Raw genomic sequence first — 23,047 nt, forward strand, 5'->3', positions numbered from 1 at the left:
AAAAGCATTTCCCCCCCCCCCCCCCCGAATGGCACTTCACCGTCACTGCTTACGGTTCTCAGATGAGCCACACAATAACTGAATATTCAAAATAATTAAAAACCTATGGTTCCCTATCATGAGACAGGTGCAAATTCTTAATAAACCAAAGTAATAAGAAAAATTCAGAGCTAAATAGATTGTATTATCCAAGTCCACACCTATCCATTGCGAGCTAAATATACAATTTGTTTATTTGTGTAATAAAACCTGCCTAGCTCTTTCTTAAGCAGTTTTGGAACTAAAGTGTTAATATTAAATACTGAAGAGATGACCAAAAATCTTCACACAGCCAAGCCTGTGTTTGCAGATGGAATTCTATTTCGAAACCAAATTTATTGGCACTGATAATTGTATTTCAGACATCGGCATGTAACCAAAATCACTTTCCAGTTCACAAAATCACGAGAGTCATTATGGATTTTTAAAAAAATCTCAACACTGTATTATAATATATTTCTATATAAAAAGGAAGAGAATTTAACATGTGTGAGTATCCGTGTGTGTCTTAAAAGCTAATCTATTATGCTGAACAATTAAAAGGAATTGATGAGGGAAATGAAACTTAAAGTCTTTCCAGAAATGTTTAGTATACACCAACTTATTTCCCAGATTTCATGAGTTTATTGTAAGGATTTCATGGTCTCAGTGCTATCTGGCATAGAAAGACCCTGTTTTCATTTAAGGTACTTAGACTTTAAACTTTATTCCTGGAAGTTAAACCTAAAAAAGGGAAGATGTTCTCTTTGGACATTTCCTACTTGGGAAACTAGAATAAATTACAATTTCCAATTTAATAACATGCTAGTCATTAGAAAAAGCCCTGGTTTTCACAAAATACCTTCACTTAGCCCTCAGGGGGGAAAAAAATCTCATTTTAAAACAGTGAAACTATAAAATACAATTTAGAAAATGCATTTACATATGTAATTCATTTTAGTAGCAACCACAGTCATCGCTTAAAACAGCATTACTGCCGTCAGTGACTTTTGCAGGCTGTCAAAAGTGGCAAATACAGAAACACCCGAATTTCCTTCTCTAACCCAAAAACAAAGGACACGTCCCCCATTCTGTTCCTCCAAATTCTGGGATAGTGAAGATAACGATATTCCTCTGGTGGGCGGTAAGCCGTGAGAAATGGCTTCAACGGTGGCTACTGTCGTTCATTTCCGCGGCTGAACAGAGTATTATCCTCGTCGCATATCGAAACGGGCGCGTCCATATTTTCTAATAAAGTGTGATGAGACTCGTAAGCATGCAGAGGCAAGCTGGGGTCTTTTTTAACGGAAGCCGCCAACTGGTTCCAGGTAATGCTGACATTTTTGAAAGCGTGAAGGAAGAAAATGCCAATGATTATGGTGAAGAATCCACTTAGGGTTCCAATGATATCGCCAAGCTCCATGCTGTTCCATTCTTTGAAGAGGATAACGGAGCAGATCACCACGGTGGTTGTGAAGCACACATAATAAATGGGAGTGACCATAGACGTGTTAAACACATCCAGTGACTTGTTGAGGTAGTTGATTTGAGTGCTGACGGCCAGCACCAAAACTAGGGTTAAAACGTAGAGCAGCGGATTTCGGAAGACTGGCTTCTGATAAAGCATGTCTTTAATAGCGATACCCAGGCCTTTGACGGAGGAGACTGAAAAAGCCCCTATCAGGGAACAGATGGAGATGTAGACCAATATATTGGTCTGTCCAAACCGTGGAGCGACGACAAAAATAAGGACCAGCGCGGTCAGAATTATAACGGCAGCGAACACAATGAAGACTGCAGGAAAGGAAAATAATTATATGTTAGGACCAGTAGTGGGTCGCTATCGGTTCACCCCCTTCAGGCGACCGCTGGCGATGGGAAGCTCTGCCCACCCACCTGGACATCTCTGCGTATGCGTAGAAACTTCTCACCCGCGAGCAAACCGGTAACAAACGAAATTGAAACCCACTACTGGTTAGGATTTAACAGCAAAGATGTCAAATCACAGTTGATGTGATCAAGTGCATTTGATCCGGTGTTCCCTAAGTGGAGAATCACTTACGAAATACTTTCCCTTTCTTCAAGAATAGGTATTAATTTCTACTGTATTCCTGGACATAGGGTGGCCTTCTAAAGAGGTGGCTCTTTAGAACTGTGTGAGGAGCATTAGGAGAGAAACTGATAACCCAAGGTTCCTCTTCAAGATCTGGATGTTTTATTAAAAAATTGAGGTTAAAATAGAACATGTTTGAATTTATGCACTGACCGTAAGGTTTCTCTATGCCAGTGTTTTTCAATCTCGGCAACTTTAAGAGGTGTGGCGGAGGTTGAGAAACACTGAGATAGAAGAAGAAAGAATAGCACAGTTGTATCCCATGCCGGAAATCCTGTTGTTTGATTTTCACTACATCTCAGTTGCCTAGAGCCTGGGAGCAGTTTGGAAACTGAAGCCTTCCTCCTTCTGCGTTAGCCTATTTTGTCAATATATAAATAAATAACTTTATTGTCATTGTACGTGTATACACAGTATATCCATACAACGAAATTCACTTAACACCCAAAGACCAGGTCCAACACACCTAACAATCCCCAAACACACTCCCACCCGTCACAAATTCCCCGCCCCTAAACCACCCAAACATCCACACAACAGACCAAGTAATACTGTCCAACAGCTCAATGATGGTGTCCCTTTAGTTCATTGTTGAGTGCAATTATAGCTCTGGGATAAAAACTATTCAGAAAACGTGTGGTCCGAGTTTTAATTGTTCTGTATCTTCTGCCAGAAGGCAACAGTCCAAAAAGATTGTAAGCAGAATGGGAAGAGTCTCTGAGAATAAATTCATATAAAAATTTATGAACTGGAATAGCCATAACAACAAGTCAGCCAATGGGAACTGTTTGGTGACTGAGACACAGGGTTTGTTGTGAGCCATGTCAGACAGCTTGGAGCCTGGGCGTGGCTTAGCTTAACTGTTCTGTGTATATAAGAGTTTGTCCTTACTCCTTGCTTTAGTTCTAGTCCTTGCTTCTACTCCTTCTTCTCTACTACGCTGCAAGAGCTGCATGGGTGTTGTATACATGCATCATGTTTTATATTATTGTATATAAAGAAGTTTCTTCTATAAATGAATCCTGCTGAATTATTTACATGTGGGCTGGCTGGATAGCTACAGACTCTAACGTATTTCCATTCAGTATCTCCATGTCAGCTGTAATAATGTACATGCGGGAGAACATGCACAATCTCAAATCTGTTTATAGGACAAATAAACAGATTCTAGCCAGGGGTGAAATGCTACCGGTTCAGACTGGTTCAGGCAAACCGGTAGTAAAAAATGCTACCAGTTCGCCCAAATAGGTATTTCCGACAATCAGCTGTTTGACAATCAGCTGTGACGCGTGATTTATATTAGCTAGAATCACTGGATGTCCTGGTTTTTAGCTAATCTAAATTGCATGGCACAGCGGATTCCACCCCCCCCCGCTGTTCTACTTACCTTTGTAGACTCAGAAGGCTTCAAAATGTTCCTTTTTTAGCGCTGCGTTTGCATGCGCTCGGTAGCAGACTCAGAACCGGTAGCAGACTTCAGAGGATTTCACCCCTGATTCTGGCCTAATCTAAATATATTTATGAGGAAACATTTTCATAATAGGGGCTCATTCTATGTGCTGTCCTACTCACGTGCACGCAAGCAAGGAAACAGACACATTGTTCCCAGCATTCCCCTGGCTGAGCTAAGTAACTGCTTCCTGGTGCAGCCCATCAAGAGGGGTGAGGCTGCCTCCTCGCAAGTAGCCTGGCTGACCTTCATTGTACCTGCCTCCTCTCAGCCCTATGTGCTCTCTGATCGGGAGGAGGCAGCATCTCCACTGACCAGCTGCAGCTTTGTGCCCTCTCCACCCGAAACCTTTGGGCTTCCCAGCTGCAGCTGTGCCTCTAGCTCAGCCAGCTGTTCATCCGGTCGCTCCCCTGTCCTCAGCCCCTCCATTCTTAGCTCATAGCCCTCAGCTGCATCCCCTCCTAGCATGCCCAGGATCAGCTCATCCTCCAAATTAACATCTGGAGAGGCATTTGGGGAAGCTTCCGGGAGAGTCATCATATTCTATGGTAGCTCTCTAGTAAGCATACCTGGATCTTTCAGTTTTATTTCCATGTCATCCAATGATGTGATTTGTTCCTCTTCAGGAGCATGGATCACCATCACAGTGGAACCCAGAATGCTTAAGACACAGCCCAGCTTTCCATGAATGTTGAGCTTTTCATCCAGGAAATAGGAAGACAATATCGCACTGTTTGAAATTTTGAAAAAGGGAGAAATTAAGCAAAGATAGAACCCTTGGCAATGTAACAAATCTAGAAACTGACGCTCTGAATAGCTAGGATGAATAAGAACCAAGGACAATATTATAAATGGACAACTTTTGCACATTATTACTTCGTAATCGTCTTAGATCCATCAACACATGAGGAGTTGAGTTTAGTTCTGCCAAGCTTTAAAACTGCTCTTCCTGACTTTTGGACACATTAGAAATGAACTGCATATGATCTTTTAACCGAGAGCCCCACGATGGTCCCTAAACTGCCATAGAGGATGTAAATCGTGTGTTTATATGCAACTGCCTTTACAAATCTACTTTCCACAGTGCTTGGCTAATGTAATTGTCAAGGCCAGAATCTCAATTTAAATCCTGTATATACTAAAAGAATCACATATTAGGAAAAATGTGTATTTCTGTGGAAACACAAGAAAGGGGCAGTGCTGCGTATTTGTGCATAATCCAAAGATCTTTATATTGCCAAATTCTAACAGGTATGGAGTGAGGTATGTTGTCACTTTGGACTCTTCCAAACAGCGTTTTTGGCTGGCTGTGGAATTTTGCAGTAGTGAAATCCAAAATTTTTTAACTACTGGTTCTGTGGGTGTAGCTTGGTGGGCGTGGCTTGGCAAGGCAGGGGAAGGATACTGCAAAATCTCCATTCCCACCCCACTCCAGGAGGATATTGCAAAATCCCCATTCCCTCCCCATTCCTGGGGGAAGGATACTGCAAAATCCCCATTCCCACCCCACTCCTGGGGGAAGGATATTGCAAAATCCCCATTCCCACCCCACTCCTGGGGAAGGATATTGCAAAGTCTCCATTCCCACCCCACTCTGGGGCCAGCCAGAGGTGACATTTGCTGGTTCTCCGAACAACTCAAAATTTCTGCTACTGGTTCTCCAGAACCTGTCAGAACCTGCTGGATTTCACCCCTGGAATTTTGGAAGTTGAAAGTCACACATCCTAAAGTTGCCGATTTTGAGAAATACTGCTTTAGAAAGACAATATAGACATATTTTAACTAAAATAGGAGCATAAGAGCCCGCAATGTATTTACAATGCCCTATTGAGCCACTATTGAACTCTAATCCTAGTTTGTTTTAGTTGGCAAAACAATTGTACTAATTGTACTACTAACCTTATAAGGACGCTTAGTGCCCCCAATGGAGTGACCAAAGTTGCCGGGGCAAAGGCGTATGCAGCAAAGTTGGCAGCTTCTCCTATTCCCACTGCCAAAAAACACAACAGCAAACTAGAATTAACTAACCCTTTCTCCCTTTCTCTCCCTTCCCACCTCCCCTCTCTCCTCCTTCCTCTCCCTCCCCCCTCCCCCTCTCTCCTCCTCCTCTCCCTCCCCATCTCTCTCCCTCTCCCACTCTGCCCTTTCTCCCTTTCCCCCTCCCCCTCCTCTGTCCTCCTCTCTCCCTTCCCATCTCTCTCCCTCCTTCTCTCTCTCTCCCTCTCCCCCTCTGCCCTTTCTCCCTTCCTACCTCCCCTCTGTCCTCCTCCTCTCCCTCTCTCCTCCTCTCTCCCTTCCCATCTCCCTCCCTCCCTCTTTTCTCCCTTTCCCTCCCTTCCCCTCTCCTGTCCTCCTCTCCCTCCCTCCCTCCTCCTGTCCCTTCCCATCTCTCTCCTTCTCTCCCCCTCTGCCCTTTCTCCCTTCCTACCTCCCCTCTGTCCTCCTCCTCTCCCTCTCTCCTCTCTCCCTTCCCATCTCTCCCTCCCTCCCTCTCCCCTTTCTCCCTTTCCCTCCCTTTCCCCCTCCCCTCTGTTCTCCTCCCTCCCTCCTCCTCTGTCCCTTCCCATCTCTCTCCTTCTCTCTCTCCCCCTCTCCCCTTTCTCCCTTTCCCTCCCTTCCCACCTCCCCTCTGTTCTCCTCTCTCCTCTCCCTCTCTCCTCCTTCTCTCTCCTTTCCCATCTCTCCCTCCCTCCCTCTCCCCTTTCTCCCTTTCCCTCCCTTCCCCCCTCCCCTCTGTCTTTGTCTTGATTGCAGCTTGTTAATTGCAGGATGTTTTGTTTTAACAGGCTTTTTTCTCATGCGTTTAAGCACCGATCGGCCACGGATGATATAAGGATGAAGAAACCATAACCCTAGCAAGAATTTCTGGCAAATGGAAATGGAGTCGCTTTCCATTCCTACTGTAGGACAGTAATATTACGGCAGAGGAAGCCTTGCTGGTAACAACTACGGCCAGTTTCTTTTAGCGAGAAGTATGCAAAGAATAACGACATATCAACGATAAGGTTGAAAGCTTTTGATACTTACGGGAAAGCAATCCGGCCCACCATAACCATTCTTTGAGGTAAGAATAGCCCCCCTCTCCTAGGGGGGAAAAATAAACAATACAACCATAAAAAACATTTGGGGAAGGAAAACCTACAACTCGGCTTCTGTTCAAATACCTCAACTACCCCCTTTTTTATGTTTTCCTTTCCCCCAAAGGAGATTTTTTTTCCCCCCCGGTGTCCTCCTTATTTCATTGTAACTGCAGGCAGAATTATACCAGCAATCCATGGTGGAGTTCATTTTTTTTTTTTTACTACCGGTAATGTGGGCGTGGCTTGGTGGGCGTGGCAAGGGAAGGATACTGCAAAATCCCCATTCCCTCCCCGCTCCTGGGGAAGGATACTGCAAAATCCCCATTCCCACCCCATTCCAGGGGAAGGATACTGCAAAATCTCCATTCCCTCCCCACTCCTGGGGGAAGGATACTGCAAAATCCCCATTCCCTCCCCACTCCAGGGGAAGGATACTGCAAAATCCTCATTCCCTCCCCACTCCAGGGGAAGGATACTACAAAATCCTCATTCCCACCTCATTCCAGGGGAAGGATACTGCAAAATCTCCATTCCCTCCCCACTCCTGGGGAAGGATACTGCAAAATTTCCATTCCCTCCCCACTCCAGGGGAAGGATACTGCAAAATCCCCATTCCCACCCCATTCCAGGGGAAGGATACTGCAAAATCTCCATTCCCTCCCCACTCCTGGGGGAAGGATACTGCAAAATCCCCATTCCCACCCCATTCCTGGGGAAAGGATACTGCAAAATCTCCATTCCCTCCCCATTCCAGGGGAAGGATACTGCAAAATCTCCATTCCCTCCCCACTCCTGGGGGAAGGATACTGCAAAATCCCCATTCTCACCCCATTCCTGGGGAAAGGATACTGCAAAATCTCCATTCCCTCCCCACTCCAGGGGAAGGATACTGCAAAATCTCCATTCCCTCCCCACTCCTGTGGCCATCCAGAGGAGGTATTTGCCGGTTCTCCGAAATAACGGTTTCTAGCATTCTGTGGACTACTGCCAGTCCATGGACTGGGGGAAGGATACTGCAAAATCTCCATTCCCTCCCCACTCCTGGGGGAAGGATACTGCAAAATCCCCATTCCCTCCCCGCTCCTGGGGAAGGATACTGCAAAATCTCCATTCCCACCCCACTCCAGGGGAAGGATACTGCAAAATCCCCATTCCCTCCCCACTCCAGGGGAAGGATATTGCAACATCCCCATTCCCTCCCCACTCCAGGGGAAGGATACTGCAAAATCTCCATTCCCTCCCCACTCCTGTGGCCATCCAGAGGGGGTATTTGCGGGTTCTCCGAACTACCGGTTTCTAGCATTCTGTGGACCGCTGCCAGTCCATGGACTGGGGTTTGGGGACTCATGCACTAGGATACCTAGATATTTCTCGCTACTAGTTACTATAGATAGCCCATGGACTATCTATTCTACACCTGTACATTTGATTTTTCCTGCCTAAATGCAGGATCTTGCCTTTCTCACCACTGAACTGCATCTTGTTGGCTAGGGCCCAATCATCATCTTTCTGAATCTTCAGTCTATCTTCCAATTCCCCCAGTTTGGTGCCATCTCTGCAAATTTGATCAGCGCTCCTTCTATAGCAATAGCATTTAGACTTATATACCGCTTCACAGTGCTTCACAGCCCTCTCTAAGCGGTTTACAGAGTCAGCCTCTTGCCCCCCAACAATCTCGGTCCTCATTTTACTGACCTCGGAAGGATGGAAGGCTGAGTCAACCTTGATCCTGGTGAGATTCGAACTGCCAAATTGCAACCAGCCGGCAGGCAGAGGAAGTAGCCTGCAGTACCGCATTTTAACCACTATGCCACCACAGCGCTACATTCCCTCATCTAGGTCATTTATGAAGCTATTGGCCATAAACCAGGATTCTGTCAGTTCTAGACCTGTCTTGGGCATGAAAGTCAGCTGGGTGAGTTTGGACCAGTCACTTCCTCTCAGCCCAAGCCACCTCACAGGGTTGTTGTGGAGAAAACAGGAGAAGGAAGGGGTATTAGAAGCATCGGTTACCTTTTGGACATGCCCATCTGCAAAATGAGCCTGTAGTACAGTGGACTAAAGCACTGTTATTAACAGATTAACATCTGCTGCTTGCAATTACTGCAAGTTCAAATCTCACCAGACTCAAGGTTGACTCAGCCTTCCATCCTTTCAAAGGTAGATGAAATGAGGACCCAGATTGTGGGGACAATAAGCTGACTTTGTATAAATATACAAAAGTATGAAGGCTATTGCTTAACGCATTGTAAGCCGCCCTGAGTCTCCGGAGAAGGGCGGCATATAAATTAAAGCAAAAAAAAAAAAAAAAAAGGTATTGGACCAAAATTAGAAAATGGTTGGAAGAGATAATCGAGCAACCCATAGATTGGAAACCGGAGATATACTTATTGGGAATATCCACCAGGAAATATACCAATTTTACATATAATAACGGCAGCAAGGATATCATATGCACAAAATTGGAAAAATAATAATTTACCAACTGAGGAAGAACTGATAAGAAAAAAATCTGGACTGTGCTGAGATGGACAAATTAACGAAGGCGATAAAAGGAGGATACAGAATATCATGCAGTATGGAACAAATGGTATAATTGGCTGGAGACTAGAAGTAGTAAATTAGAATGAATGGGAAAATGTCACAAAACGGACGATGTTTGTAAAATAATATATAGTTATAATATTATGTTTGAAGTATTATATACAGAAATAAGGAATAAATAAAGACTATAAAGACAAGTATAGTTAAAGAAGAGCAGGGGAAGAATGTAAATAATAGAAGAATACCGTTATGAAACTGTTGTAAAAAGGAAATATATGTTTTATGTTTGTCATGTTCTGTCTTCTAAAAAGTAAAAGATAAAAAAAATAGAAGCATTGGCCACCTTGAGTTATTTACAAACAATAATAAAGGTGGAATAAAAAGCAAATAAATCATATTATAGTTATGAGTTATAGAGAAACTAAGTTACTAAACTTAGTTAACAGAAGAGTAAATTTGTTTGTTGTTTCAAGACCACTTTTTGTTATGTACACACGTAAAGATCAAAATACTGTGAATGTATTTTTCTTCAACAACTCTTCTTTATTATTCATCTATTTACTGTCAAAAGGCCCCAAACTCTCTCCTCAGACCGCCTACAATGACAGGGGGGGGGGGAAAAAACTGAACAAATAGAATGCTTCATATTGGATGAAGAATATATCCTACGCTTTCCACAAAAGTATAATCTGAACGAACTATTAAATACTACCGTATTTTTCAGAGTATAAGACGCTCCGGACTATAAGACGCACCTACCTTTTTTGGTGAGGAAAACAAGAAAAAGAAATCTGCCTCTGCCTCCCAGCAATTTTGCCTCATTTTGCAGCAAACAGCCTGCTTTACTTTCATTTTCATTTTCAGCATAGCTTGATTAGCACAAGAAAAAAGAAAATCTGCTCCCAGCAATTTACCTCCTTGCAGCAAGCAGCAGAGCCCTGTGCAAAACAGCTGAGAGCAAAACAGCTGAGAGTCGGGAGGCTGATCCAATCAACCTGTGCTAATTAGGTTGTGCTGTAGCTGAAACGAGCTGTTTCTTCTTGCTGCTTGCTGCAAGGAGGTAAATTGCTGGGAGGCAGAGGCGAAAGGGTGGGGGCCAGTGGGTGGGTGGGGCTACATTCGGTATATAAGACACACCTAAATTTTCACCCCCTTTTAGGGTAAGGTGACCAGATTTTAACATTGGTAAAGAGGGACATTGTGGGCATGGCTTATTTTGTGGGCGTGGCTAGCTGGTCATGTGACTGGGTGGGCGTGGCTAGCTGGTCATGTGACCGGGTGGCCATGGCTATGTGTATAGGGTAAGGTGAACAGATTTTAACATTGGTAAGAGGGACACCATTGTGGGCGTGGCTTATTGTGTGGGCATGGCTTGGAGGCCATGTGACTGGGTGGGCGTGGCTAGCTGGTCATGTGACCGGGTGGCCATGGCTATGTGTATAGGGACTACTCAGAGGGCTGGAAAGTCATTTCTGACAGGTCCTCACACTTTTGACTGTTCCTCACACTTATGACCATGCTCACATTTATGCCCGTGCAGCATTCTTAACAACCATGTCACTCATTTCACAACTGCTTCTCTTCACCATGGTGATAAGATAGGGAAAAAAACGTAAAATGTGAGGACAGTCGTAATTTCGAGGATTGGTCAAAAGTGCGAGGACCAGTCAAAAATAACTTTTACAGCCCTCTGAGTAGTCCATATGCACAAAAGGACTAACCAGAGGGCTGAAAAAAGTCATTTCTGACAGGTCCTCGCACTTTTAACTGGTCCTCACACTTATGACCATCCTCACATTTATGCCCATGCAGCATTCTTAACAACCATGTCACTCATTTCACAACTGCTTCTCTTCAACATGGTGACAAAATAGGGCAAAAATGTAAAATGTGAGGACAGTCGTAAGTTCGAGGACTGGTCAAAAGTGTGAGGACCAGTCAAAAATAACTTTTTCAGCCCTCTGAGTAGTCCATATGCACAAAAGGACTAACCAGAGAGCTGAAAAAAGTCATTTCTGACAGGTCCTCGCACTTTTGACTGGTCCTCACACTTATGACCATCCTCACATTTATGCCCATGCAGCATTCTTAACAACCATGTCACTCATTTCACAACTGCTTCTCTTCACCATGATGACAAGATAGGGCAAAAATGTAAAATGTGAGGACAGTCATAAGTTCGAGGACTGGTCAAAAGTGTGAGGACCAGTCAAAAATAACTTTTTCAGCCCTCTGAGTAGTCCATATGCATTAAAGGATTACAGCAATAGAGAGGGATGAAGGAATGGAAATTAGAGTAGGAGTGAGGGTAAGAGAGGGAGGAAGAGAGGAGGAGAAGGAGAAAGAAAGAGGAAGTAGGGAGGAGAAAAAGAGGGTGGGGGGAAGAGAAAGTAAGAAGGAAAGAAAAGAGAGAGGTGGTAGGTTTGAGGAGAAAGATTGCTGTACAATAAAAAAGATGAAAGGGAAGAAAGCCAACCCCAAGCAAATATAAAGATATTAAGATAAAGAATGAATTGTTAAACTTTAAAGAATAAAAGAGAACAAATATGAATAAATAGCAATAATTAGAAACACACATACAAACATACAATGTATTTTCTTTGAACAGAATATTTGGCTGGTTCACAAATTTAAACAGCGTTTAGTCATTTCAATTAAATTTACAATTTCTATATTTCCTTTTTGCCATATTTATTCCTCATCTATTTTTTAAAAAAACCAATATTACCCTTCATCCTCATCTCTAATCTTAATCAAATTCAATTTTTCCCTTCTATTCTATATTATACCCCTTCCCATTGTCATCTATTTTTATATCCATCCTCACATTGTTTAATTATGTAATTATGTAATACAGTTGTTTAATACAAATTCAACATTTTAATATAAATCAATTAGTTATAAAACTATCTTTTTTGTATATTAATCAATATGAACATGAATATTCCAATTATTTCCATGCAATCCAATTTCTTACAAATCAATTAATTATATTTACCAATAATAATAAACCAAATAATTTCTCCCATATATTCCTCCGAACCACAACTTAACCATTTCTGCTTTCAACACAATATACAATTAATAGTATCTCAATTATTACAATTCCCTAGTTAAATACAGCTTTTTTTCCTTTGTGTTTTAAAATCTTGAACTCTCCTCCTAAATTTCCCATGTTTGCAGTTTTTCACCTACCTTTTTGGGGGAGGAAAAATAAAAATAAAAATAAATCTCTCTCTGCCTCATTTTGTCACGCTGCACCAAAGACCCTGGTTTCGGTTTCGTTTTCGTTTCTGAAGCTTAGCTAGGGGGAAAAAAAACTGCTTTACACTGATTGCCTGTAGGGCGGCCCTTTGAAGCCCCGGGCAAGAGTTTAAACAGTTTTTTTTTCTTCTAGCCATCAGCTGGGGCTCAAGAAAAATCGGGACTTTTTTGAAACGCCGCGGGACGCGGGACAAATTGCTCAAAAGCGGGACTGTCCCGCCAAAAGCGGGACGTCTGGTCACCTTATTTTAGGGGGGAAAAACGTGCGCCTTATACTCCGAAAAATATGGTAAATACACATTGGAGATAGATAGCCAAGCTATGCTTTGAGACTTGATTCCCAATTTCAAAAAAAGATATTTGAAAGTAGTATTTATTTTTTTTTACCAGCTCTAGTGAAACCTTTTGCAGCCATTTGCAAAAGGCCTTTCTTCTTCAGTATAAAGCTGGAACCCACAAAGATACTGGAGCCGATGGCCAATGCGACACCTAGGTATAAGCTGTATTTGCTTCCTTGAGGAGTGGAAACATTCAGCACTGTTTCGTTGGGGTATCTCCCTGAATAGGCAAAGAAAGAAGCTTGTAGCTCCGATACATTGAGGATCTGGCACCATGCATGTTGAGAGTTGGGGCAAGCCAAAGGAAACACTTCCCCTAGGAAAAACAGAAAAAGGATGGACTCAGCATCTGATGCACGTATGTTAGAAAATGTTTGCAGAGCTGATCTACAGGCTTAGCAAAACAAACTCTTAGCAAAACAAACGAAAGTGCAGAGAAGAGCAACCAGGAGGATTAGGGGACTGGAGGCTAAAGCATATGACGAACGGTTACAGGAACTGGGCATGGCTAGTCTAGTGAAGACAAGGACCAGGAGAGCAGGGCTGAAATGCTACCTGTTCGGGCCAGTTTGCCAGAACTGGTAGTAATAATTGCTACAGTTTGCCCGAATCCGTAGTTTAAAAAAATACTTTAAAAAATACGACAATCAGCTGTGCCGCACGATCGTTGGAACTTTTTTTACTTTTTTTGGGCATTTTTTTTACTACCGATCAGCTGTGAGACAATCAGCTGTACTTGATTGTCTGTGAGGTGCCTGCTTGTTGCAGGGGCCATTTTGTGTGAAGTCCAGCTGCTTTTGCATTGTGTGCGAGTCCGTTGTGCAGCTTGTGTGTTATTTTTGTGTAAAGTGTGATAGTTTGTTTTGGAGCTCTCTGTGACTCTGTGAGGTTCCTGCTTGTTGCAGGGGCCATTTTGTGTGAGGTCCAATTGCTTTTACATCGTGTCAGTTGTGCAGCCATGCCCACCCAGTCACATGACCAAACCACACCCACCGTCATGACCACCAAGCCACGCCTGCCTGGTCACATGACCACCAAGCCACACCCACCAAGCCATGCCCACGGAACCAATAGGGAAAATTTTTGAATTTCACCACTGCAGGGGAGACATGATAGCAGTGTTCCAATATTTGAGGGGCTGCCACAGAGAGGAGGGGGGGTCAAGCTGTTTTCCAAGGCACTTGAAGGCCAGACAAGGAATAATGGATGGAAACTGATCAAGGAGAGAGTCAACTTAGAAATAAGGAGAAATTTTCTGACAGCGAGAACAATCCACCAATGGAACAGAAGTTGCCTTTGGAAGTTGTGGGAGCTTCACCACTGGAGGCTTTCAAGAAGAGATTGGACTGCCATTTTTCAGAACTGGTGTAGGGTTTCCTACTTGGGCAGGGGGTCAGACTAGATGACCTACAAGGTCCCTTCCAACTGTGTTAATCTGTATCCGTATTAATCTGTATCTCCTTCCATCAGATCAACTGAGAAGCTGTATTGCAAAACTGCAGGGCATCAGGCAGAAAGAATAAGTTCTTTCTTCATGACCATTAATTCAAATAACTTGTTTGTAGTTGTGTTCCCCTTCTATCCCCTCATCTAAATCATTTATGAAGATATTCAAGAATACCCCACCTAAGGCAGAACCCCACTACATGCTATCGTCCATGTAGATGTGTAGTTCCACTGAGGAGAACCTGCCAAGAGTGGTTGGTCAGCTAGTTGCAAATCTATCTAGTGGTAGTACTGTCTATCTCACATTGTTCTTCTATTTGCCAAGAAATAGGCTGCGGTCTACTTTGTCAAATGCCTTACTGAACTCTAAGTAAACTATGCCCATAGCATTTTCCCTTATCCATTAATTTAGTCACTTTGACATAGAAGGCAATAAGGTTTGTCTGGCAGGATCTGTTTTTGACAAACCCATGCTGGCTTCAAGTAATTGTCTTGTTCATTTCAAGGTGCTCTCTGCTATTTTTATTTTTATTTTATTTTATTTCGAATTTATATACCGCACCTTCTCCCGAGGGACTCAGGGCAGTGTACAGCCAGATAAAAACATACAATACAAACATTAAAAACAATTAAAAGAATATATATTAATTTGGCCCCAGTTTAAAATGACAAACCAATTAAAATATTTAAAAATATGTTAAGCCAGCCCTCATTTCCCTCATGGCCAGTTCATCACTGCCAACTCGCCATGGACAACTCATCGCAGGACAAGAGGTACGCTAATATCAAAGAATAGAAATAGAAATATAGAAATAGAAATGAGATATAATGAGAAATGAGAAATAATGAGAAATGAGGAAAGAGAAATGAGGAAGAGGAAGAGAAATGAGGAAGAGGAAAGAATAGAATAAAATAGACTAGACTTCTTTATTGGCCAAGTGTGATTGGACACACAAGGAATTTGTCTTGGTGAATATGCTCTCAGTGTACATAAAAGATATATTCGTCAAGAATCATAAGGTACAACACTTAATGATAGTCATAGGGTACAAATAAGCAATCAGGAAACTATTAATATCAATATAAATCATAAGAATACCAGCAACAAGGTTACAGTCATACAGTCATAAGTGGGAGGAGATGGATGATAGGAACGATGAGTGAATAATTAGTGAATAATAACAGTGAATAGTTTGATAGCGTTGTGGGAATTAGTTGTTTAGCAGAGTGATGGCGTTCGGGAAGAAACCGTCCTTGTGTCTAGTTGTTCTGGTGTGCAGTGCTCTATAGCGTCGTTTTGAGGGTAGGAGTTGAAACAATTTATGTTGAGGATGCGAGGGGTCTGTAGATATTTTCACAGCCCTCTTTTTGACTCGTGCAGTATACAGGTCCTCAATGGAAGGCAGGTTGGTAGTCATTTCATCTCTATTAGTAAGAATTAAGTCCAGTACAGCTGACCTTTAGTTCCTTCCTCTACCTTTTGGATGATGAAGTTGTGAGCTCAGCTGGTCAGGAACTTGTTTGATCTCCTAGTTGCTGTAAGGTTTGTCTCCTAGTTGATATCAGGGTAGTTAAAGTCCTCCATTATTACTGTGGTGCATTTCCTGCACACTTTGTTTAGCTGATGAGCAGAATGTTCATTATGTCTTCTGCTTAAGTTGGGTGGCCTATAGTATACACCAGTGATGGCTAACCTTTTCTGGATCGAGTGCCCAAAGCGTGCGTGGCTGAACCTCCAAAATGCAATGCGCGTGTGGCCCCCATGCATGCGCCCCACCGTGGCACATGCGTGTGCCCCCATGCATGTGCGTGACCCTGCACTCACCCCTGCACATCCGCATACGCCCCCTCCCCTCCGCACATGTGCACCCTCTACATGCACCCCTCCTGCACACACTACACCCCACGCATGTGTCCCCCCCCACACGCCCCACCCCCCGCGCATGCGCGACAGAGACCCGAAGACCAGCTGGCTAGTGGGAGGCGCATGTGCAGCGGAGCTGAACTGGGGCGATGGCTCACGTGGCCACAGAGGGCACTGCATGCCACCTCTGGCACGCGTGCCGTAAGTTCCCCATCATGGATATACACCTATGGCAATGTCATTTCTTTCTTTTCTTCCTCTCTTTTATATTAACCCATATTCCGTAGCGGTGCACTGGTTTCTCACATATAAGCTAACACCAGCACAGTGGTGAAATCCAAAATTTGTTTACTACCGGTTCTGTGGGCATGGCTTGGTGAGCGTGGCTTGGTGGGGGAAGGATACTGCAAAATCTCCATTCCCACCCCACTCCTGGAGGAAGGATACTGCAAAATCCCCATTCCCACCCCACTCCAGGGAAAGGATACTGCAAAATCCCCATTCCCACCCCGCTCCTGGGGGAAGGATATTGCAAACTCTCCATTCCCACCCCACTGTGGGGCCAGCCAGAGGTGGCATTTGCCGGTTCTCTGAACTGCTCAAAATTTCCGCTACGGGTTCTCCCGAACCTGTCAGAACCTGCTGGATTTCACCCCTGCACCAGCATCTTTTTTGTTAGGTCTGTTTCTTTTGAACAGTTGATATACTTCCAGCATCACGTTCCAGTCACCAGTTTCATCCTCCCCACCTTCGGTAATGGCACCTATATCATACCTGTCCTCCTGTACTAAGAGGTCAGGTTCACCCTGCTTATTCCTCATACCCGGAGCATTAGTGTAGTAGAGGCATCCGAGTCCTTTACAGGCTGACGCTGGGCTTTCCTTGTTCTTGAGTTCCCCCTTCCTTCTCACCACTCCCTTCCTCATTGTTCGATGGATTACTTTGGGGGTGGGGTGGGGGGCTGTGTTTTGGATTTGGTCCTCAAGATCGGTCACCCTCCCTTTTTTTTCAAGGTTGGGTTTAAAATCCCCTCCAACTTTAAACTAAAGCCATTTGCATTTGATATAATAATAATAATAATAATAATAATAATAATAATAATAATAATAATAATAAATCTTTAGTGAGATTCACAGCCTTTGAGGCTGGTTAATAGCTCAGCAGCTCGAGTCCTAACCAAGGACCTAGGAACTGTTAAGGTATCGTCGGAGGATGTGAGCTGTTCCGAGTAAGGTGGTTTTTTGTAGAGTCAAAATGTTCAAGTCCGGCAAATTTAGAATTTCTAAATAGCGGGGTAGCCCTTTGGGTATTGCTCCAAGGGCTCCAATTACAATCGGGACAACACACGATTTCTTTTTCCACAGTCGCTCAACTTCAATTTGCAAGTCCCGGTACTTCGTGATTTTTTCTTGCTGCTTATCTTCAATCCGTGCATCACCAGGTATTGCAATGTCAATGAACCATACTTTTTTCTTTTCAACTATTGTTATGTCAGGTGTGTTGTGGACCAAGTGCCTGTCAGTCTGAATCCTAAAGTCCCACAAGATCTTGAGTTTCTCATTCTCTAAAACTTTCTCAACCTGATGTTCCCAGTGGTTTTTGCTGTATTCAAATCCAAACTACTACTACTACTACTACTACTCTTCTTCTTCCTCTTCTTCTTCCTCTTCTTCTTCCTCTTCTTCTTCCTCTTCCTCTTCCCCTTCCCCTTCCCCTCCTTATTCTCCTCCTCCTCCTCCTCCTTCCTCCTCCTCATTATTATTATTATTATTATTATTAATTATTATTATTTTCGTGTAGCGATTTTTCTGCAGAAAGCCGCTCCATTCAACGCTCACCACTCTCACCTGTTGAGTTTGGAGGCGCCAACTCTGGTTTAAAGATGCAGTTTTAAAAACTTTTTTTTAGAAAAAAAAAAAACAACTTTAAAAACTTTAAAAGCTTCCCACGCCTAGTAGGATTGGCGGAACCCAGGCGCGGCAAAGCCTGCTCCCTCTCCTAAGCGAGGAACCCCCCCCCGCTAACCCCTCTCTAGTTGTGACTCTACTACTGCCACTCCCACTACTACTACTTTACTACTACCACTACTACTACTACTTCACTACTACCACTACTGCTACTGCTCACGTCTTTCTCAGCGACTCAGGTGGGAGGCGAATCTTTGGGCAGAAATTAAAGACCCCCCCCACCCTTCCCCACCCCCCACCCCAAAAAAAGGGGGGGAGAAGGCAGCCACTGACCTTCCTTGCACGACTGGGGGAGCAACACCATTTTCTCCCCACGTTCGGACAGCTCACACACCGGCCAGGGACGGACGATCCCTCGCAGTCAGCGGGACAGGAGGAGACCCCCTCGCCCTCCCTCCCTCCGGTGGGAACCGCAGCAGCCCAGCGCTCGGAGCCGCCTTCCTCGCTTGGCGAGGCGAACATCTGGCGCGGCCTCCTCCCTTTTTAAAGAGCCGCGCCGCGCCCACCAATCCCAGCCGAGGGGCGGGAGTCGCGGAGAGACCTTTCTAGCTCTGGGGTTTTCTTTTTCTTTTTTCTTTCCCCCCCCCCTCCATTGTGACGTCATAAAGGCCAGCAAGCGGTTTGAACGTTCCATCCTGACCTGGGTTCCTTCCCGAGGAGAAGCGGCGCTTTCTTATATGATCCGTCTGCGGAAACCGAGTCCAGGCAACCGAGGTTTGGCTGAAGGTGAGCCTTTTGGGCGGAGGTGGGGGGGTGGGGGTGGGGGTGGGGTGTTCAGATAAATGGAGAATAGAATAGAATAGAATAGAATATAGAATTAGATTGGAATAGAATAGAATAGAATAGAATAGAATAGAATAGAATAGAATAGAATAGAATAGAATAGAATAGAATAGAATAGAATAGAATAGAAAATACATAGCATAGCAAAGCATAGAATATAGAATTAGATTGGAATGGAATGGAATGGAATGGAATAGAATATAGAATTAGATTGGAATAGAATAGAATAGAATAGAATAGAATAGAATAGAATAGAATAGAATAGAATAGAATAGAATAGAATAGAAAATACATAGCATAGCATAGCATAGCATAGAATATAGAATTAGATTGGAATGGAATGGAATGGAATGGAATAGAATATAGAATTAGATTGGAATAGAATAGAATAGAATAGAATAGAAAATACATAGCATAGCATAGCATAGCATAGAATATAGAATTAGATTGGAATGGAATGGAATGGAATAGAATATAGAATTAGATTGGAATAGAATAGAATAGAATAGAATAGAATAGAATAGAATAGAATAGAATAGAATAGAATAGAAAATACATAGCATAGCATAGCATAGCATAGAATATAGAATTAGATTGGAATGGAATGGAATGGAATAGAATATAGAATTAGATTGGAATAGAATAGAATAGAATAGAATAGAAAATACATAGCATAGCATAGCATAGCATAGAATATAGAATTAGATTGGAATGGAATGGAATGGAATGGAATAGAATATAGAATTAGATTGGAATAGAATAGAATAGAATAGAATAGAATAGAATAGAATAGAATAGAATAGAATATAGAATTAGATTGGAATGGAATAGAATAGAATAGAATATAGAATTAGATTGGAATAGAATAGCATAGCATAGCATAGCATAGCATAGAATATAGAATTAGATTGGAATGGAATAGCATAGCATAGCATAGCATAGCATAGAATATAGAATTAGATTGGAATGGAATCTAATGGAATAGAATAGAATATAGAATTAGATTGGAATGGAATAGCATAGCATAGCATAGAATATAGAATTGGAATGGAATGGAATGGAATGGAATATAGAATTAGATTGGAATGGAATGGAATAGCATAGCATAGCATAGCATAGCATAGCATAGAATATAGAATTAGATTGGAATGGAATCTAATGGAATAGAATAGAATATAGAATTAGATTGGAATGGAATAGCATAGCATAGCATAGAATATAGAATTGGAATGGAATGGAATGGAATGGAATATAGAATTAGATTGGAATGGAATGGAATAGCATAGCATAGCATAGAATATAGAATTAGATTGGAATGGAATCTAATGGAATAGAATAGAATATAGAATTAGATTGGAATGGAATAGCATAGCATAGCATAGAATATAGAATTAGATTGGAATGGAATGGAATAGCATAGCATAGCATAGCATAGCATAGAATATAGAATATAGAATTAGATTGGAATGGAATGGAATGGAATAGAATAGAATATAGAATTAGATTGGAATAGAATAGCATAGCATAGAATATAGAATTAGATTGGAATGGAATGGAGTGGAATGGAATAGAATAGAATAGAATAGAATAGAATAGAATAGAATAGAATAGAATAGAATAGAATAGAATAGAATAGAATAGAATAGAATAGAATTAGATTGGAGTGGAGTGGAGTGGAATGGAAGGGAAGGGAAGGGAAGGGAAGGGAAGGGAAGGGAAGGGAAGGGAAGGGAAGGGAAGAGAAGAGAAGAGAAGAGAAGAGAAGAGAAGAGAAGAGAAGAGAAGAGAAGAGCTTTGTTGCTTGTATCCTTTCTATTGATATTGATTTTTTTCCTGATTGCTTATTTGTACCCTATGACTATCATTAAGTGTTGTACCTTATGATTCTTGATGAACGTATCTTTTCTTTTATGTACGCTGAGAGCGTATGGACCAAGACAAATTCCTTGTGTGTCCAATCACACTTGGCCAATAAAAATTCTATTCTATTCTATTCTATTCTATTCTATTCTATTCTATTCTATTCTATTCTATTCTATTCTATTCTATTCTATTCGGATAGGATAGGATAGGATAGGATAGGATAGGATAGGATAGGATAGGATAGGATAGGATAGGATAGGATAGAATTAGTAATAGAAATAATAGAAATAGAAACAATAGAAATAGAGCTGGAAGGGACCTTGGAGGTCTTCTAGTCCAGCTCCCTGCTCAAGCAGGAGAACCTATACAATCTTAGGCAAGCAACTGTCCAGTCTCTTCTTAAAAACCTTCAGTGGTGAAGCGCCCACAATATCTGGCAGGCAAGCTGTTCCACTGGTTAAGAATAAGAATAATAAGAATAATTTTAACAGTGAGGTTAACGGTCCTCACTGTTAGGAAGTTTCTCCTTAATGCCAGGTTGCTTCTCTCTTTGATCAGTTTCTAACCATGGCTTCTTGTCCTGCCCTCCGGTGCTTTGGAGAATAATTTGACCCCCTCTTCTTTGTGGCAGCCTCTCAAACACTGGAATGCTGCTATTACATCACCCCTAAATACTGCTACTCCGTCGTCACCCTGTTGTCGAAAATGGCACAGGGTCTCCTGCTTGAGTAGGGGGTTGGACTAAAAGACCTTCGAAGTCCCTTCCAATTCTGTTATTCTGCTTGATTCGTCTTACTCCACTGCTTTCCTCGGCTTGCCTGATCCCTTGTGTGTTAAGTCTCCGGCTGTACAGCAAAGGATGGGGTGGATCCTACCATTCGTCTTCCTGATCTTCTCTGGAAAACTGGGAATAAATGCGAGGTAAGGAATTAAAGGAACTTAATCCCCTTCATAAAGGAAACGTTTTAGAAAATTTAAGATGCACGAATCCCAGCCATCACAATTCAGGCCTTGTGATTTAGCTTCCCTCTCCCCAGTTTGATGAATCTGGCCATTTCCCCCACTCTAATGCATTATTAAAATTGACTCTGAAATATGCTCATCTAGGAACTTCTGGGGAGCAACATGGAAACAGCAATTAATTAGCTTTCAAGAACATAAACCCATCTGAATGCCGTAGGACAGATCTTAGGTCGGTAGGTAGGAATTTATCCGTCCATCCATCCTCTTTCTCTCTCTCTCTCGTCATATTTTAAGAAACGCAGGCTTAACGCACTTGAAAATATCCCTGGCCTGAATGCTTTTAGGGAAAAAAAATCTGCTTTATCTGTTTTTAAATATGATACTCCCGATAGTAGTTCCAACGGTGTTTTTTTTCCCCCTTTCTCTCTCATCTTCAGGCAGTCCAACTTCTAGACCCTTCTAGTCTCTATTAGATTGAGAATGTCTGATCTGAGACAAGTTGACCATCAACAAAATGTGGTTGTTTGACGGTACTGTTCAGATCTGCTCGATTAAACCATAATCTTAGGGGTTAAACCAGGAAGTATGCCTTTGCACGGAATTTATTTTTTAATTCCACCCTTTCTGGGAGATGACGGTTTTTATAACCTGTAAACAATGGCATATATCTATCTATCTATCTATCTATCTATCTATCTATCTATCTCTATCTATCTATCTATCTATCTATATCTATATCTATATCTATATCTATATCTATATCTATCTATCTATCTATCTATCTATCTATATCTATATCTATATCTATCTATCTATCTATCTATCTATCTATCTATCTATATATATATATTTCTTACTTCTTCGTAGGGTTTATGTGTGTTTTTCTTCTAGCCAGGTTTTCCCTACGTTTTGTAGCTGGAGCTACAAAAAACCTTGGTTACGTAGGGAAAACCTGGCTAGAAGAAACACACACACACACACACACACACACACACATATATATATGCCTACTGATGACAGCTAACGAGCTAGAAATGGATCTATTTAGGTCTCCCACCTAGCAGTGAGAGCTTGCTAGGTGTTAGAAAAGAAAAAAGCCCAGAACCGAGTAGATGAGATTCTACTGAGCTGGAGCTACAAAAAAAAAAACAAAACCTTGGCTACGTAGGGAAAACCTGGCTAGAAGAAAAACACACATAAACCCTACGAAGAAGTAAGAAAATTGATACTGTGCCTTTACAGGGAGGATATGGGTGTGGCCTACTGATGACAGCTAACGAGCTAGAAATGGATCTATTTAGGTCTCCCACCTAGCAGTGAGAGCTTGCTAGGTGTTAGAAAAGAAAAAAGCCCA

General features: G+C 42.4%; 1 protein-coding gene across 1 annotated transcript; it reads right to left on the minus strand.

The window, feature by feature from the left end:
* Positions 1-1,192: 1,192 nt before the first annotated feature.
* Positions 1,193-18,388, minus strand: NIPAL1 (NIPA like domain containing 1). Its single transcript, XM_070948579.1, has 6 exons — positions 18,358-18,388; positions 12,857-13,123; positions 6,609-6,665; positions 5,481-5,571; positions 4,151-4,311; positions 1,193-1,812 (listed from the first exon to the last, which is right to left on the minus strand). Exons 1-6 carry the CDS (start codon positions 18,386-18,388, stop codon positions 1,193-1,195), a joined length of 1,227 nt encoding a protein of 408 aa, XP_070804680.1.
* Positions 18,389-23,047: the final 4,659 nt, after the last annotated feature.

The sequence above is a fragment of the Pituophis catenifer genome, unplaced genomic scaffold (assembly GCF_029215685.1).
Source record: "Pituophis catenifer annectens isolate HBS135680 unplaced genomic scaffold, rPitCat1.0.hap2 SCAF_8, whole genome shotgun sequence".
Classification (NCBI taxonomy): domain Eukaryota; kingdom Metazoa; phylum Chordata; class Lepidosauria; order Squamata; family Colubridae; genus Pituophis; species Pituophis catenifer.